The 14,835-nt window shown below is 46.3% G+C and overlaps 1 protein-coding gene across 1 annotated transcript; it reads right to left on the bottom strand.

The window, feature by feature from the left end:
* Positions 1 to 2,467: 2,467 nt before the first annotated feature.
* On the bottom strand, positions 2,468 to 3,295 carry LOC143181434 (uncharacterized). The gene is made up of 2 exons (XM_076381817.1): positions 3,266 to 3,295; positions 2,468 to 3,220 (listed from the first exon to the last, which is right to left on the bottom strand). Exons 1-2 carry the CDS (start codon positions 3,293 to 3,295, stop codon positions 2,720 to 2,722), a joined length of 531 nt encoding a protein of 176 aa, XP_076237932.1. The 3' UTR covers positions 2,468 to 2,719.
* Positions 3,296 to 14,835: the final 11,540 nt, after the last annotated feature.

Here is a 14,835-nt window from a genome sequence, read left to right as displayed (position 1 = left end):
CAATACTCTCATAGAGAATTTGGGATCTCTAAGCGAGAGATCAACGAGATCGTCGCGATTTCCGACACAAGACGGGTGAATCGAGTGAGAGAACAGTCGAGAGACACTGGCGTCGACCAAAAGGGAACGGTCAACGTCTAGACACTTAGCTTATAGTTTTAAATCGAACAACTCCCGAGGATTAAGATAGAAGAATGCTTAGAAGTGAAACCGAGCGAGGAACACGTGCTAGGGTGTTCTCGAAGGGGGCTCCAGGGCCCGAGGGAGACAGAGCAAGAAGGAAAGAGCGGAAGTCAGAAACTGGAGAAAGTCTGGTAAAACTTCTAACCCTACAGGATAAATACGAGATTCAACGCCTCTATTAGTTAATATCGTTACGCTTCTTCGCTGATTGGCGGCTGGCTGGCACGCGAATCCCATCGAGCCAGACCTCACTAGAAATCTTGGGTCCTTCGTCGAGTCTTTGGTCCTTGGTCGAGGATTCTCGAATTCGTTGGGTCTCGAAGGAAGCTCGTGCCGCGAGAATCGATTCGTTCAGTATTGTCCTCGGTAGCAAAGGAAGCACCGTAAAATGATTTTTGAAATGAGACCAGGGTGTGTCGCTGAAAATCGTCGGAAGTGAACGAGAATTGGGTTCGATCGAAAATCGTTATCACAGGGATCCTCGCGCAATACGGTCTCTGGGGGGCGGATGGAATCGCTGCGCCAGCCACGTCGCCTGGAAAGACATGTTTCTTCTTTTTAAATGTATACGATTCACGATTTACATCGTAAACTTGCTATGTTATATGTGTATGTATAATATATATCATATATATAATATATATATTTTTTGATTTAAATATACTCTCTATCTTGGGTATTCTATATTAGGTAGCGGCCCACCTAGGCCATTCTCTAAACTAGACGACTCTAATTTGGGGAATCGTGACGATATCTCGAACCGAGTACAAAATTCTTTACCTGGGATATGAACTCGTTTCGAGATGTCATCGATTTCCCACCTACGCACGATTTTCGACAAAAATAATGTAACTTTGTTCCCCCGTGACGAGGACGACGTCGCAGAGGCTCTACGCTGACATTCTGATCGTTGATGCGGTACTGTAAAAAGGCAACGATGCTAGGAGACATGCGTTTCGTTTTCCTCGTCGACGCCACGCGGGAAAGATCGTATCCACGAAGGAGGATCGTAAAAGTCTCTTGGCTGACTAGATTTCTTGAACGTCGCTTAAGCTACGCTACGCTAGAGAGCTAGAACCGGGATGCTACTGCTGTCGATTTTCTTCGTTGCACCAAGAACTTGAATCCCTCCGACCGAGAGTCTCGATCGGTGGCGGCTCAGTTGTCGTAGCTGTCGATCATCTTGAACGTCCATCGACAAGTGGTGCAACGTAACTTTATATAAAATCAGAACTTCTCTTGGCTGCTGCAGCCACGACCACCGAGCCGGTTTAACTTCGCTTTGATCCACGGACATCCTGTCAGTTCGCGGAGAAACATTGGCTTCCCTTATAATTAGTACAAAAATAATTGGGCAATTTAGTAATCTGTCGGAGGTTCGGAGAGAGTTCAGAGAAGTAATTTGCAGTCGTTGCAAAGATCAGAGACAATCAGAGCAAAGTATTTTTGCGGTTCATGGTCACTAGATGGCTCCTCCCACCGCTGACTTGTAGACACACCCACCAACATCCCCCGATTCTCCCCACCAATGGCACATGGTTACGCCTACCCGTGTTATGTGGGTCCTCCCATCAGTTTCGTTTGTTCCTGCAATTTTATGTCACTTTGGTGAATCGATTACCTTTGGCTCAGCTGTAGAAAATGGAAACTGGCAAAGAGATCTCATAGTACCTTGCAATTCTTTAAAATTTTATACAGTGCCAATGAAGGTATTTTTTCGAACTTTCCCGACACTCTCCCCGAGCCTCCAAAAATATTCAACAACGCGATCTACATTATTTTCCCTTTATACACGGTTAAATGGATCCAACAGTGGTTTCGTGTGCCAGCAACGACGGCTCGCTGGTTCTTTGGGCAACAAAAGCGAGACCGCGTTCTCGCACAGAATGACCTTTTCACTTCAATGCGAAGCAGAAACAAAGCGGATTCTCTTCCGAGTTGCATGACGGAACCGTATTGTCACATGTATGCAGCTGCTTGGAGTCGCGTCAGGAGCACACTGATAATCGCTATCACGACGAGACGCACAGTATTTTGGAGAAGTTTCAAAACTAAAAAAGAAAAACAAAATTAAATCTTTTTTCCCCTAACTAAACCTACTTTTTTCTTTGGTATACTTATGCTGGGACTAGCATATTGAAGAGTTCACTATCAAACACGGGAAGGAACTCGAGAAATTTTTGCAAAAACGAAACACGAACTTATGATAAAGTTCTATCAGAAACTCAGGGGTCTTATGGTGCAGGACTGAGTACTTGTGCTGCTTGAGATTTTATGGGAGGAGTTCTCAGAACAATATTCCACGCCTCTTGATGCCACGTCCCATTGAAGCCACACCTCTCAACGCCACGCCTTATCGTTTACTCCGCCTCTTGTTACCAAGCCCCGCCCATAAACCTCAAACAGCGATCAATCCGCCCACTCCACACCATCACTGCCCCAATTCAAACACAACCTAACGAAAACCCCGTCTCTCGTTTGCGTTTTTCCGAAGCCTGCCACCCCGCCGTCTTCTAGAGGTCGCAGGGGTTGCGTCTCAGGCGGTCTGATTGACCGTGGCGCTGACGACAACAGTACTGGGAGACTGGGAGGACTGGGATGCTTGCGAGGGTTGTGAAGGCTTAGATGCCACATGGCGGTGGTTTATATGCGCCCTCAGGTTCCGCTCGTATTTGGAGCTGAAGGCGCAGTGGGGACAATTGAAGGAGGGCGCCTTGCCGCACTCGTAGAGCAAGTGTCTCTTGAGGATGTACGCGTTCTTGTAGCTCTTGCCGCAGCGCGAACAGTTATGCCGTCGGTCGAGGCCGATCCCCGTGATGCTGCCGATGGGTCGATTATTGTTGTTGTTGTTATTGTTGCTCCTGCCACCGTGGCGGGATGGACAGTAGAGCCTGGCGCGACGCTGCGGCGTCAGAGGCGCCGGCACGTCGTTGGTGGACACGCGGGAAGCGCGCCTGCTTCCGCTCGAGCTCCAGCCGAGGATCGCGAGGAAACCTGCGAACAATCGAAGCAGACGGTTCGACCGCTCGATTAGTGGCTACGCTCTTGCCTGGAGGCACTCTACGCGCTTCCGACTCGTTACACGACTGCTCTTTACAACGGCGCGGGCCATGCGATATAAAAAAGAAAAAACATTCAGTGTCTCAAGCTTAGCAACAACGAGCATGTCAGGGAGAGGACGGGGGATGATTACGTTCTCCGCGAGGTTACTGGCCGAGTCTACTCAACAGAGGACCCCCTCGGAGGTTGCTCTCTCGCGGAGGGGGCCCTCGGGGTCTGTAGCTGGGATGATTGCGAGTTTGGAGCACTGTGTGAGTTCACGTTTTTGACTTGATCTCTTCGGTGGGGTGTGCGACCAGGCGCCAGATGAGATTGATTCCTCTGGAGTTCGAAATTTGGGGTTGAACTTCTGACAATATTTATTCCTACGTATTCTACTAATCAAGGTATACAAAAATTGAAAAGAAATCGTGTGTCACAAGTGTAAAGTTTAGGTCAATCAGGGGCGTGGCGTTCTCCGCCCTAGAGGCGGAGCGTCTCCCCACTCAGCGCCTGTCCGCGATCCGCATTGGTCGGGCGCGGACTGGGAGGGACGCTCCGCCTTCTCGCGCTACGCTGCACCCTCCCATTGGTTGAAACTTTAATAACCTCCTGTGAAGAACTCGTGCATTTGGCACACATGATTTCTTTTCAACTTTTTGTGTTCTCGACGAGTAGATTAAGCAGAAATGAGAAAAATTTGAATCTGAACATCAAGATCCAATGATCTTAGATCTATAGAAGAAATCTGTGGCCATTTGTACACATCCCATGTGTTTCTTAAGTTTGTGCAGTCTATCTTCACGAAGACCTGAAACTTAAAATGATCAAATTAATTAGTAATGTAGTTTGCAGTCATTTTCACTGACTCAATATCTTGCGTCAATTCTTTTTTATTTAATATATCAGTGATATAATCCCTCAATGTCGAATTAATCTTCCATTCTGCATCCAACTCATCCTCTTCTTCATGGAAATCCTTTTCTGGCCAGATCACCAGGAACACCTGCGAAAAATGGAATTAGTCAGTATGCGGAAGTAGCAAAGTATCCAAACCTGTCTCCATCTTCATCTTCTTCTTCCTCTTCTAACCCTCGCTGATGGACTCTTCGAAGTTCCCCGAAAGTTCCTATAGAAATCGATACAGGAAGACCAGGAGACACAACGAGGCGGAGTGCTTGCCTTTCTAGACTTTATTTTGCTCTAAATCGAATACAAGGCTCTCTACAAATTGACAAAAGAGGAGGGAAACAAGCATTTTGGAATGTTCGAAAAGTCGAAACGATACGTGTACAAAGAAATGAAAAGGAAGCACAGTAGTGTTAGATGAAACGTTGGAACGATCGGTCGGCTGATGGTCCCCGCGATTGACACTAGAAAAAACGAGACACGTGGAAAAGCTGTCGAGCAAAGTCGATCCCCATCGCGCCGACCGATCGCTACACAAATTTCACCAAGCAAGCGACATTTCTCGCGCGATACTAATATTTCACAGATCGTTTTCGTTTATCAAAATTTTTCGCCGCTTCTTTTTTCACTGCAAAGTGGTTCTAATTCCCGAATCTCGCCGCAGCGACAGTACATTCGACAACCGATTCCCGACATTGTCCTTCGCGAGTGCGTCTGTGTCTGTGTGCTACAATAAACGTGTCACTTCTGCATATAATATACGCGCGTGTCTGCGTGCAACGCGAGCTCGTCGCACGGATAGAACGAAGCGATAAACGAAAAGAAAAACTAACACAGTTAGGTGGGAGAAAAATTATCTAGAAAGAATATCATCGTTATCATCATAGCGTATCATCGTTAATAATTATTGCTCTCTAAATAATAGTTAATATAAAATGGGGACAAAAAAAGAAGTAAATAATCGATAAATCGTTCGTTGGCAAATACATGGCGACAAAGGAGTTACGATTACAAGTATTGTTTTGCGTTCGAGGCGCTGAGCGGAAGTTGTAGTTGCGTTACTTTTTTTTTCTTTTTTACGTGCTCTCTCTCTCACTCTCTGCTTTCACATTCTCTTATGCTCTCTCACTTGCAGCCATTCACTTTGCTCTGTCTCTCCTTCTCACTTGCACCTCCATTCACTCGAAATTCTGCTTTCATTCTCTCATCCACTCTCTTCCTCCCATTCTCTCTTTCTCTCTGCCTGTCTCTCTGTACAGTCGAGTACTGTGCTTGTACTAATTGTAAGAATATCGTACTTAGGCTCGAGCGCGAGCTCCTCTTCGGTCGGGCGCGCCGAGTTTCGGTCGCGACACTTTCTAATACTTTTAGCGCTGGCTTCGATTTAGGGCCAGCAAGATGGACGCTCGTGTCGTCGTAGGATCTATGAATCGCCGCGGCGAAGAGGCGCCTCGCTCCCGAAACGAAGCGAGGGAACCGGAAGTCGTGGGGCGTAGGCCGATGTGAACCAACTTCACTCATTTCGAACACCTACATTTTTTAACACTTAGTTTCAAGGCACCCAGGTGTGTGTTCTATGATTTCTATTTTTTAGTAAAAATTCTGAGAGTCCAAGTAACCTGTTCTTTTTAATATTCGAAACAGTAGAGGAATCGTAGAGGTTCCTTAAAAGCTGAGACTCGGTTAGATATTATTCTGCATACGTGGAATTGCTTCCCATCGACCTCCACACCCCACTTCCGGTCCCCTCTCGCGACCTCGCGAGTCGCGCGTTAAATTCACTATTATTTATTACGAGATAATTGTACTGTTTACACAATATAGACGAACGAACGAAAGAAATGTAAAAAGGAACGCGAGTACCGGTGTACTCGTTGATTTAAAAAAAATAATAAAGAACAGTGTTTTAAGAAACAAGGAAAAGAAAAGAACAAGGAGAAACGCATGACGCGCTAGGAATAAATAGAGATTGAAGTGGAAATAAAACGCGCGGGAATCACATTGCGGTAATCAGGAGTCGAGGACAAAAAGGAAGAAATGTAAACGCGTGTGTAAGGGATGGTGGTCGCTGTGTGTGTGTGGTTAAACATGGATCGACAACGAAGATGAGTACGTCTTAGCGGATAATATTGGCAGTATAAAGGCGAGTGATCGAGATTAAATTCTGCTTCCTTCGGCGTAAATAAATAATTTCTAAAAAAATATCACTGGTCTCAAGATGTCCGCCGAGCGCCACTTGCGCAAACTGTAGCGTCTCCACGACTTCCGGTAGAGTCCATTTCCGGTTGAGACTCTCTTTAGATTTACCTTCATCAAACTTCGAACCTTTTTTACACACCTCGCGATAACTTCAATTCGAAGCAGATCTCTGAAACAGGGAACCGGAAGTGGCTCCCAGAAGCCACCGTATCGCGTTTCCTAGGTGACGCCCGGCCAATAATACCGTAAAAATTCGTTCACAGCTGGATGCGCCCAGCGCCTCTTGTTTTTTTTTCTTTCTTTCTTGTCATCTATCCTAAAATCTAAGTCGTACTTGAAGGCACTTAACACAAGGCTCTCTCGGTTCGAAAGCTACTTCCTCTTTCAGTTTCATCCCTTCCCGTGACGCTCTACGCTCGTTTCGCTCTCGTTACGCTCGTTCTCCCTCGTTCCTACCCTTTTTCTAACAATTTTCCTCTCTCGTACCCCCTTTTCGACGTTTGTTTCCCTCCCTCGATGCTCGAGACCGTGGTCCCGCGCAAGAAATCGTCGACAATTTCGATAAACGCAGTGCCTGACTGCAGATAGTACGGTTATAGTACGGTACAGATAGTACGATTCTTTTTAAGAAAAAAAAAAAACACTGGGCGGTTACCAATAAAGGTACGGATTGCGAAAGAACGCCTAGCGATTATAGATAATTCTCTTTTTCGCGGGCTCGCGGCCGCGCAGGCGCGCTGTCATACAGTGGCGCTGGCGTCGCTCGCCCTCCTAACCCAACTTTGGGTTCGCGCAAGTTTTCGACGTTGCCTGTCCTTAAGTATCTTTCACACCAATTTCGCCGTATCTTAAGACCTAAATCCCGCCCTGTTCCCTATACAACTCCATCTCGATCATTTCTCGCGGGGCCACGGGCCTCCTTGTCGACCCTCCGCGACTCAAAATGGCGCCCCTCGGCCCCCTCGTCTAGACTGTCCCCAAAGGCGTAACAAGAGCAACAGACTCGTCGAAACGTAGTACGGCCGAAGAGTATTTGAGAATTTTTACGAGGACAATTTTCTTCACTTTGATTCATCCCCCTCGAAACGTGAACTCTCGCCAGCCTAAGGACGACTACTTGATCCTCTGGTTGCTTCGATTTAATTTTCTTTTTTTTTTTCTTTTGGAAAATCACGGCTGCTTTTTCCCCTCGAATTCATTCGTTTTATGATTAATAGAAATATAATATCGTCATACAAAAAATAAAGCACTGTACTTTCTAAATTCCTGGATGGCATGTCTGTCACACTTTTAACCCTACGCGGTTCCCTAGAAGCTACTATACAGATCTTGATCGATCCACCACGCTTGCCTGAATCGTTTTCTTTTTTGCGAAAAGACCACTGGTGCTCTCTCTTCCCCCTTCAAAAAAAAGGTTCCGCGAAACAAAGAAAGAATTCGGCCATCTTGAGAAACCACACGAGTCTAATTTGGAAATCCCTAACGAGCGATAAAAAGCATATATAATATATAATATATATATAGATTTATATAATCTTAATAATAAATTTCGATCTAAACTGCGAAGCAACATAATATCCTCTTATTTTTTTGCCTTTTTCTTCTTTTCCGCTTTTTTTAAATAGCATAAATTTCGAACAATCCTATATTAGATATACTTTATGTACGTTCGATTAAAAAAAAGATATCTCTGCGTCGAAGCGCTAAACAATCGCCTAATATAAATAGATTTTTTTAAATTCTTTCTCTCCATCTCTCTCTCGCACTTTCACTCTCTTAGCAAATCAAGATCACGTTTCGTATAAATTTTCCTCGCGACATCGATCGTGCCGAAATCTCGTCGAATCCCGATAAAAGAGAGAAAAAACAAAAGAAGGAAGAAAAGAACGTTCAACGCGTGAGAGCACGTGAAGTTTCTCGTGGGACCCTTCTCTCCATTTTAAATTTAGCGCCTAAAATATCACACTGTCCGCGCGTTCTGCGATTTATCAATCACACAATCGAGGCTCCACAGATAAATTTTTGCAATGCTCAACACGCTCCTCTCTGAACTAAATTCTGGAAAAAATTTTCGATTCGCGTCCACGCGACTTTGCAATGAAATTTTCGCTGAACGACCGCGATAACAAATGAGAGCCAGCATTCTCTCGAGACGAACAACCACCCTTAATTTCCGCAGCACGTAATTTTCACGCGTCCACAGAGCCGTCGAAGCGGTAAAAGACGAATTTCGTAATGAAAAGAAAAAAAATAGTTAAACGAAAAATAAAGCAGAAACAATGCAAAATTCTCGTCATCGCGTTTCGCCTCGCCGCCACCCTGAGCTGTCGTATTCTCGAATGCACCGATTCTTCCAAATGGCTTCTCTTTTTTTTCCTCGGTTAGAATGTTCCCGATCCCAAACCGACACCCAAAAAAACAAAAAAAGATATAATAATAAAAGAAAATTCAAGAGAATTCCTCGTTCCACGATAATCGTAAACGTAATAAAAAACCTAATTACAAAAAAAAATTAAAGAAAAGAAAATATATATAAGACACAGTGATTAATAAGCCCAATTATTATGCGCAAGACTCGAGTTAGACCTGATTATAAAAGCCATAACTAATTAGTACGATGACGAACCCGTAAAAAAGTTATTTTCCATTCTTTCCTTTTTTTACGATTCCCACTCGTGTGTGTATATATATAATATATATATATCTCTATATGTATATACGCAAATATGTATACATATAATATTTTTGCTTACTTAGCTCCAAAATTTTACAATTTTTTTTCTCCCTTCCTTCTACACCCCCCGGCCACGATCTTGTATATTTATTTAATTATTTATATATATTCATTTTTTTCTTTGAAAGATTTTATATCTGACGACGGGCTCGATTTTCCTCTCCACTCTTCACAGAAATTTCAGTGTTCCTTTTCACAACAATCGCCTAATAATTGCAAGAATCTCAGCTTTTCTTCCTATCCCCCAAACGTTCCAAAGGCACATATATTAATTACGAGTTTGAAGTTCGTCGCTCGCGATCATTTCCGAAAAAGAGTCGAGCGAGAGCGTGCTGCTAGCCAATAAAGAGAAAGGGGATGAACGACCTCCCCAGAAGAAGAAAAATAATGAAAGACAATCGATAAAACATGGGCTCCTCCTGCCTCGTTTGCACGCTCGCTAGCTTTCCAATCCACCAGGAAATCGACAGATCAGAGCTTCCTCAGTGGCCCCCATCTTGCCCCCAACTCGAGGATCGTCCCGCCATCAAAGTTGGAACGCGTTCAAGAATATAGCGCTTCTATTACCGAGGGAAAAATATTGCTCTCTATATAAACGATTCTATACATGATTCTCTATAAAATATTTTTGGATATTCTGGGGGCGAGTTGAGGCACTGGCGGGACCCACCCATAGTCGAGGAGAGGAGGTCAGTGGTGCTCGATTAAAGATCGAAAGCTGAGCCTCTGTGGAAAATGCTTGAAAGAAGATCTTCAATTTTTCGGCCTCTGACGTTCTATCACGACTCTAAGTAATTATCACTGTTCGTCCTCGACGACAAACCCTCCCGCCATCCCCTTGAGTCCAACCTCTCGCGCACACGCTCCCCTTGCTCCCCCGTTCAGCTTCATCTGAATCGATACCCCGTATCTAATACCGGCTCGGCCGACCACAGATTCTCGCGCGGAGAACGCCAACGCGTCCCTCGTATTCCCTTTCACTTATAGATTACGAAAAAAATCAAAAATAAAGAAGAAAGAGTCATTAAAACCTACGACCTAGCTAGTAGTACTTCTTACATGCCTAATAATCTAATAATCTCCGTTAATGGCGACGATCGTTCGGCCCTCGGGGGTCCTAACTCACCCCCTACCCCGTGCCTGTCAGCCTCCACCCCCGCGGCCTCGACCGCCGCCACGCATCAAGGCCTCGTGAGGCAGTAGTATTATCGATAAACATTACTCAGTAACTATGCAAGTCGATCCATAAACGTACTTTAACGCCTATAATCGCCCACCCTCTTTCTCCACCTCCTCAAAGCTGATATCGATATTCGCCATGCTTTCAACCCTCCAGAGGAGGGTCATCTGCAACATTTCCACCAGACTTGCACACAACTCTCTCTCTCTCTTTCTCTCGCTCTCTCTCTCTCTCGCGCTCTCTCTCTCTCTCTTTCTCTCTCTCTCTCTTTCTCTACCACACAGTAGCCGCTTTGTTCGCTTACTATACGATATACGCTCGTCCGCGAGCGAGTTCTCGGTCGATCCTCTGAGAGTCTCACTGCGCGCGGTTGCAGTGGAGAGGAAGAACTATGGGGTGAGAAGTGTATAAGTGGCTAGTTATTGCACTCGTGCGGAGGAGACGACCGCCATCTTGGTCCCCGAGGCGCTCCACTTCCGGTGGACCAGGGGGGGGCGTCCCTCCGCTGGAAGCGTGACTGTATTCTGTCTGTCGTCGTCTTTGCGTTTCGATTTTTTGGGTCTGAGGTGCAGAAGGCTGTGGACGCCTCTGGACGCTCAGTGGAGAGGTGAGATGAACCGAGAACTCGGTCGCGGACCGCGGCGTTGGAGGAAATTAAATCTACCGCTTTCGTTTGCGTCAGACGTTGCGCAGTACTTACACTGTATAATATGAATTACGAGTAGTTTAGTTTAGTATTTAGCTTGTCTCATAAATATTGTCTACAGTATGGAAAGTCGGGCGGCCGTGGCGCGCGTATTTTGGCGTAGGAATACGGGACCTGGTGCCAGGTACTTGCCGAGCACGGACTCTCGCGAAATACTCGTCCCTGTGTTGACTGGGTCAAGACTCCCTAGTTTTCGTCGTCCAGGGTCGAAGAAAAATAGTAGGGTCCGCCCCTGGAGGAACCTGATCGACCAAAACTAGTGGGCTTCCAGTGTGAACAATTTTCTAGAGAGAAAGAATAGTTTTTGCCATTCCAGTTTGCTTACTAGTGACTAACATTGGGATTAAAAAGTAACCTAAAATACTAAATTCCTAGATTAAATGATATCTCTACGATCTGAACACTGTTTGGAGTAGTACGGTTAAAAATAGGATTTTGAATATTCTCTGTGAACCCAATTACCCTAGTGACTTTAGTGTCCCTAGCAACATTAGATATCCTAGTGACATTAGTATCCCTAGTGACTCTAGATGTCCTAGGGCTATAATTGTCTTAGCGAGCCTAGTTATTCCAGAGTGGCCCTGGTTGTCCCAGTGACCCTAGGGTCCCTAGTGTCTTTAGTGTTCCTAGTGACTCGTTTATTGAATTCGATAACTAAGTGCCTAAAAAATAGGAAAGAGAGTCGTGCTCGGCGCAAGATGCTGCGATCGTTCCCCTCGAACAGGCAGACGTGCTTCTTCCAAAATAAAAAAAAGAGGAGGGGGAAGTGGGGTGGGAGGATGATTCGGCAGTGGCGACGAAAGTGTCGTTTGTATACAAAGAAACGTATCTCTTACCACGAGGACGCTTAATTAAGAGAGAAGCATTAATCATACGCAATTATATAATATAAATATATATACTTAAATGCATCGTATAGGAATCTACTAGGTTTCGTGTTTATCTGGCAGTCTGACGATCACAATGTTCATAGGAGAAAATACACCGCACACCGCGGCACTCTAAAAAGAACATATTATATCCTTTCGTGTGTCTGTCTGTGTGTCTCCGTGTCTCGTGTACGTATATCGTGCGTGTACGTGTGTGTAATATTAAATGTAGAGTGTACGTATACACCTGACTGTAAACGCGAGCGTGAAGGAAGCATTAGCGAGAAGCAGGATAGACGAGCGATCCGAGCGAATCGTCGTTGCTTAATACTGTACCCTCTCTGCTGTCGCTGGCCACCGCCAGCGACAAGGAATATACAAAATGGCCGCCTTTCTCGTTACGAAAAGACCGAAACGAAAGGTGCGATAAAAGGAACAGCGTCCAAGGGGGATCCAACATCCCCCCAGTCTGTCCAGGAAATTCTGGATCCCCTAGGGACGCCAGAGTGGAACTTGGAACAAGTTTGGTGCATGGTCAGGAAGAAAGCACGTGGACCAGATCGAGGAACGTATCCAGCCACGATATAGTACGGTTCTCGGTTCTCTGGAATTTGGAAACTGCTTTTCCCCCGCGACAGTCTGCGATTTTCCCTTTTCTTTCTTTTTTGCTGTCCCCAGTGAGCCACACGCGCACGGCTCGGCCCGGTTAAAAAATATGGAACCAGTGTGACCAGAATGGTTGCTATGGAAGAGCTCCGGTTTACCGGACGGTCTTATATCCAACTCGGGGCGGAACGCACTCAACAGACTCTATTCTCAGGAATTGCGTGGTCTGAAAGGGGCACAGTGAGCCCCCTGGGACAGCGACGAAAAAGTGCAGCTGTGGTTTCAGTAATCTTCTTCCTAGGGATTTTTCTTATTGAGCTTCTCAGAGCACCCCAGCTGGACCACTCTACCCCTTTCAGTAGTGATAGGTGCTTCGGGCTTCTCTGCGCTTCTGATTGCTACTGCAGAGAGAGAAGTTCGTGAGACAGTGGACGAAGGAATGTAGCAATAGGTCTAGATACTATAAAATTAAAATCGCTAAAAAAAAGATCAAGATTCATGGAAAATTCATTTGAAAGTTTGTGTCTTAGAGGAAAACTGTACTCTGTTCAAATACGTCAAATGAGGCTGTCTACAGTCTTTCCATCCACTTAATTGATTCAGATAACGAAATAAAAATTCTTTCACAGGATTCTAAAGTGTAAAAGTGATCGTACATCCTGAGAAGCGCAGATAGGACCCTGATCTACTCTCTGGATCGAAGGCCCGCGCGAGGGGTCCACTGGACCCCGCGGGAAACGAAAGAGGAACAAAAAGACTTCGCTGGGAAGTTAACAGAGACATCGCCCCGAGCGGGAGATCGACGCGTTCCCTCGTTTATACGCGGTACATCTCGGTTACGCAAAAAATAAAAATAATTAATAATAGATAATTAATTAATTAATAATAAACCTTAAAAAACGTTAAAAAAATAGAATCCAAAATCGAGATAAGAGGAGGATTGGCAGTTTGCCCAGACGTGCCAGCCCCGATTCGCTGCCTCTCACCGTCCCTCGATCCCCCTGGACCTCTGCTGGCGATCCCCGTTCTTCGTCGTCCCCCTCTCTCGAGCCTCGCCGCCCTCCCCTTCCGCCCCGACAGGCCCTTAGACGAGCTCCTGCTTGTAGATCTTCTCTTTGTGCATCCGCTCCATATGCCGCGCGATGTGCATCTTCTGCTTCGCCCTGTACACGCAGTGGGGGCACTGGAACTGGGGCTCCTTGCCGCACTCCCACTTCTGGTGGTTCCTCAGGCTGCTCTTCAGCTTGTAGACCCTGCCGCAGGCGGGGCAGTTGAAGCCCTCGGGGTTCGAGGAGCCCGAGCCGAGCCCCTTGCCCAGCCCCCCGCCAGATCGCCACATGATCGAGGGGACGCTCCATCTCTGCCAGGCCGCCGCCCACTTCAGCCCCGTGATGCTCAGGTCCTCGGCTGGAACACAGGATTCACGGGGGTCATTAGTACCGCGGGCCACGCTGCTGAGCGAGGATCGGACGAGAGGATCCTCGGGGACACGTGCGCTCGAGTGGGCGGCCCGATCGAGAGCCAGGCCTCTCGCTGGGCCCTCCCACGCGATTTACATTCCCTGCGAGACTTTCGCGCGTTTCGACCGGACTTAGGATTAGGCTTAGCTACGCCAAGCGGTCACTTGTCCCTGGACGCAGTCCTCGGCCCACCAGGAAATTCCCTTGGCGAAGGGCTTGTCGAGCTCCCCATGAAGAGGGAAGGTACCTGCTGCTGGGCTAGCGATGCTGGAGGATCTGATCTAGTAGTTTTCTTTGACTCTGGGAGGTGTGCTTTCGAGAACAGTGATTCTGAGGTCATTGTAATGGAGTGCACGAGCTGGGACCAGGGTTGCCATATGAATCTCTCGTTGGGGATAGAGGGGAATTGGAAGATAAGGAAAAGAACTGTCTTGTCTGGATTCTAGGCTCTAGTGGAGGAATTTGGGAGGTCAAAGAAGAAATAATGGCTTGTACCAATAGGCCAGACATTACTCCTTCCATCACCCCTGAGTTTTCCCCGCTATACCCAAAAAGGGAATTCCTATGGCAACCCTGGGTGAAACTACCAAAGTCTGACTTATGAATATCAAATGAGACTTCCACTTCTACCCCCTAGGGATAAAGATTAGAATTCAAAGTGGAAGGTCTCTAAGGGCTGAAACTTCCCCTTCTTCATCCCCACTGTGGACCTCTGCAGACACTATTTCCACATCCACAGTCCTCAATAAGTATCACACTAAACACTCTCCAAGATTGACCATAAACTCGAAAACACAGTCTGCCATTTTGCCACAGCTCTATACATCCATCGCCACAAGCAGCAGGTACCTTCCCAGATGTCCTGAAAATTTGACAGTTGCCAGCAGGATCGAGAAGAAGTCCCAAGAGGCTTCTGAAGCGTCGATCTTGGACTCGTTCTGGATCCAAGC

The sequence above is a fragment of the Calliopsis andreniformis genome, chromosome 7, assembly GCF_051401765.1.
Source record: "Calliopsis andreniformis isolate RMS-2024a chromosome 7, iyCalAndr_principal, whole genome shotgun sequence".
Lineage (NCBI taxonomy): Eukaryota > Metazoa > Arthropoda > Insecta > Hymenoptera > Andrenidae > Calliopsis > Calliopsis andreniformis.
This window is presented reverse-complemented; position numbering and strand designations above follow the sequence as displayed.

Coding starts and splice junctions, on each gene's coding strand:
- LOC143181434 (XM_076381817.1), bottom strand. CDS start 3,295: ATGGCCCGCGCCGTTGTAAAGAGCAGTCGT. Junction 3,221..3,265: donor CCGTTGTAAAGAGCAGTCGT/GTAACGAGTCGG, acceptor GCAAGAGCGTAG/CCACTAATCGAGCGGTCGAA.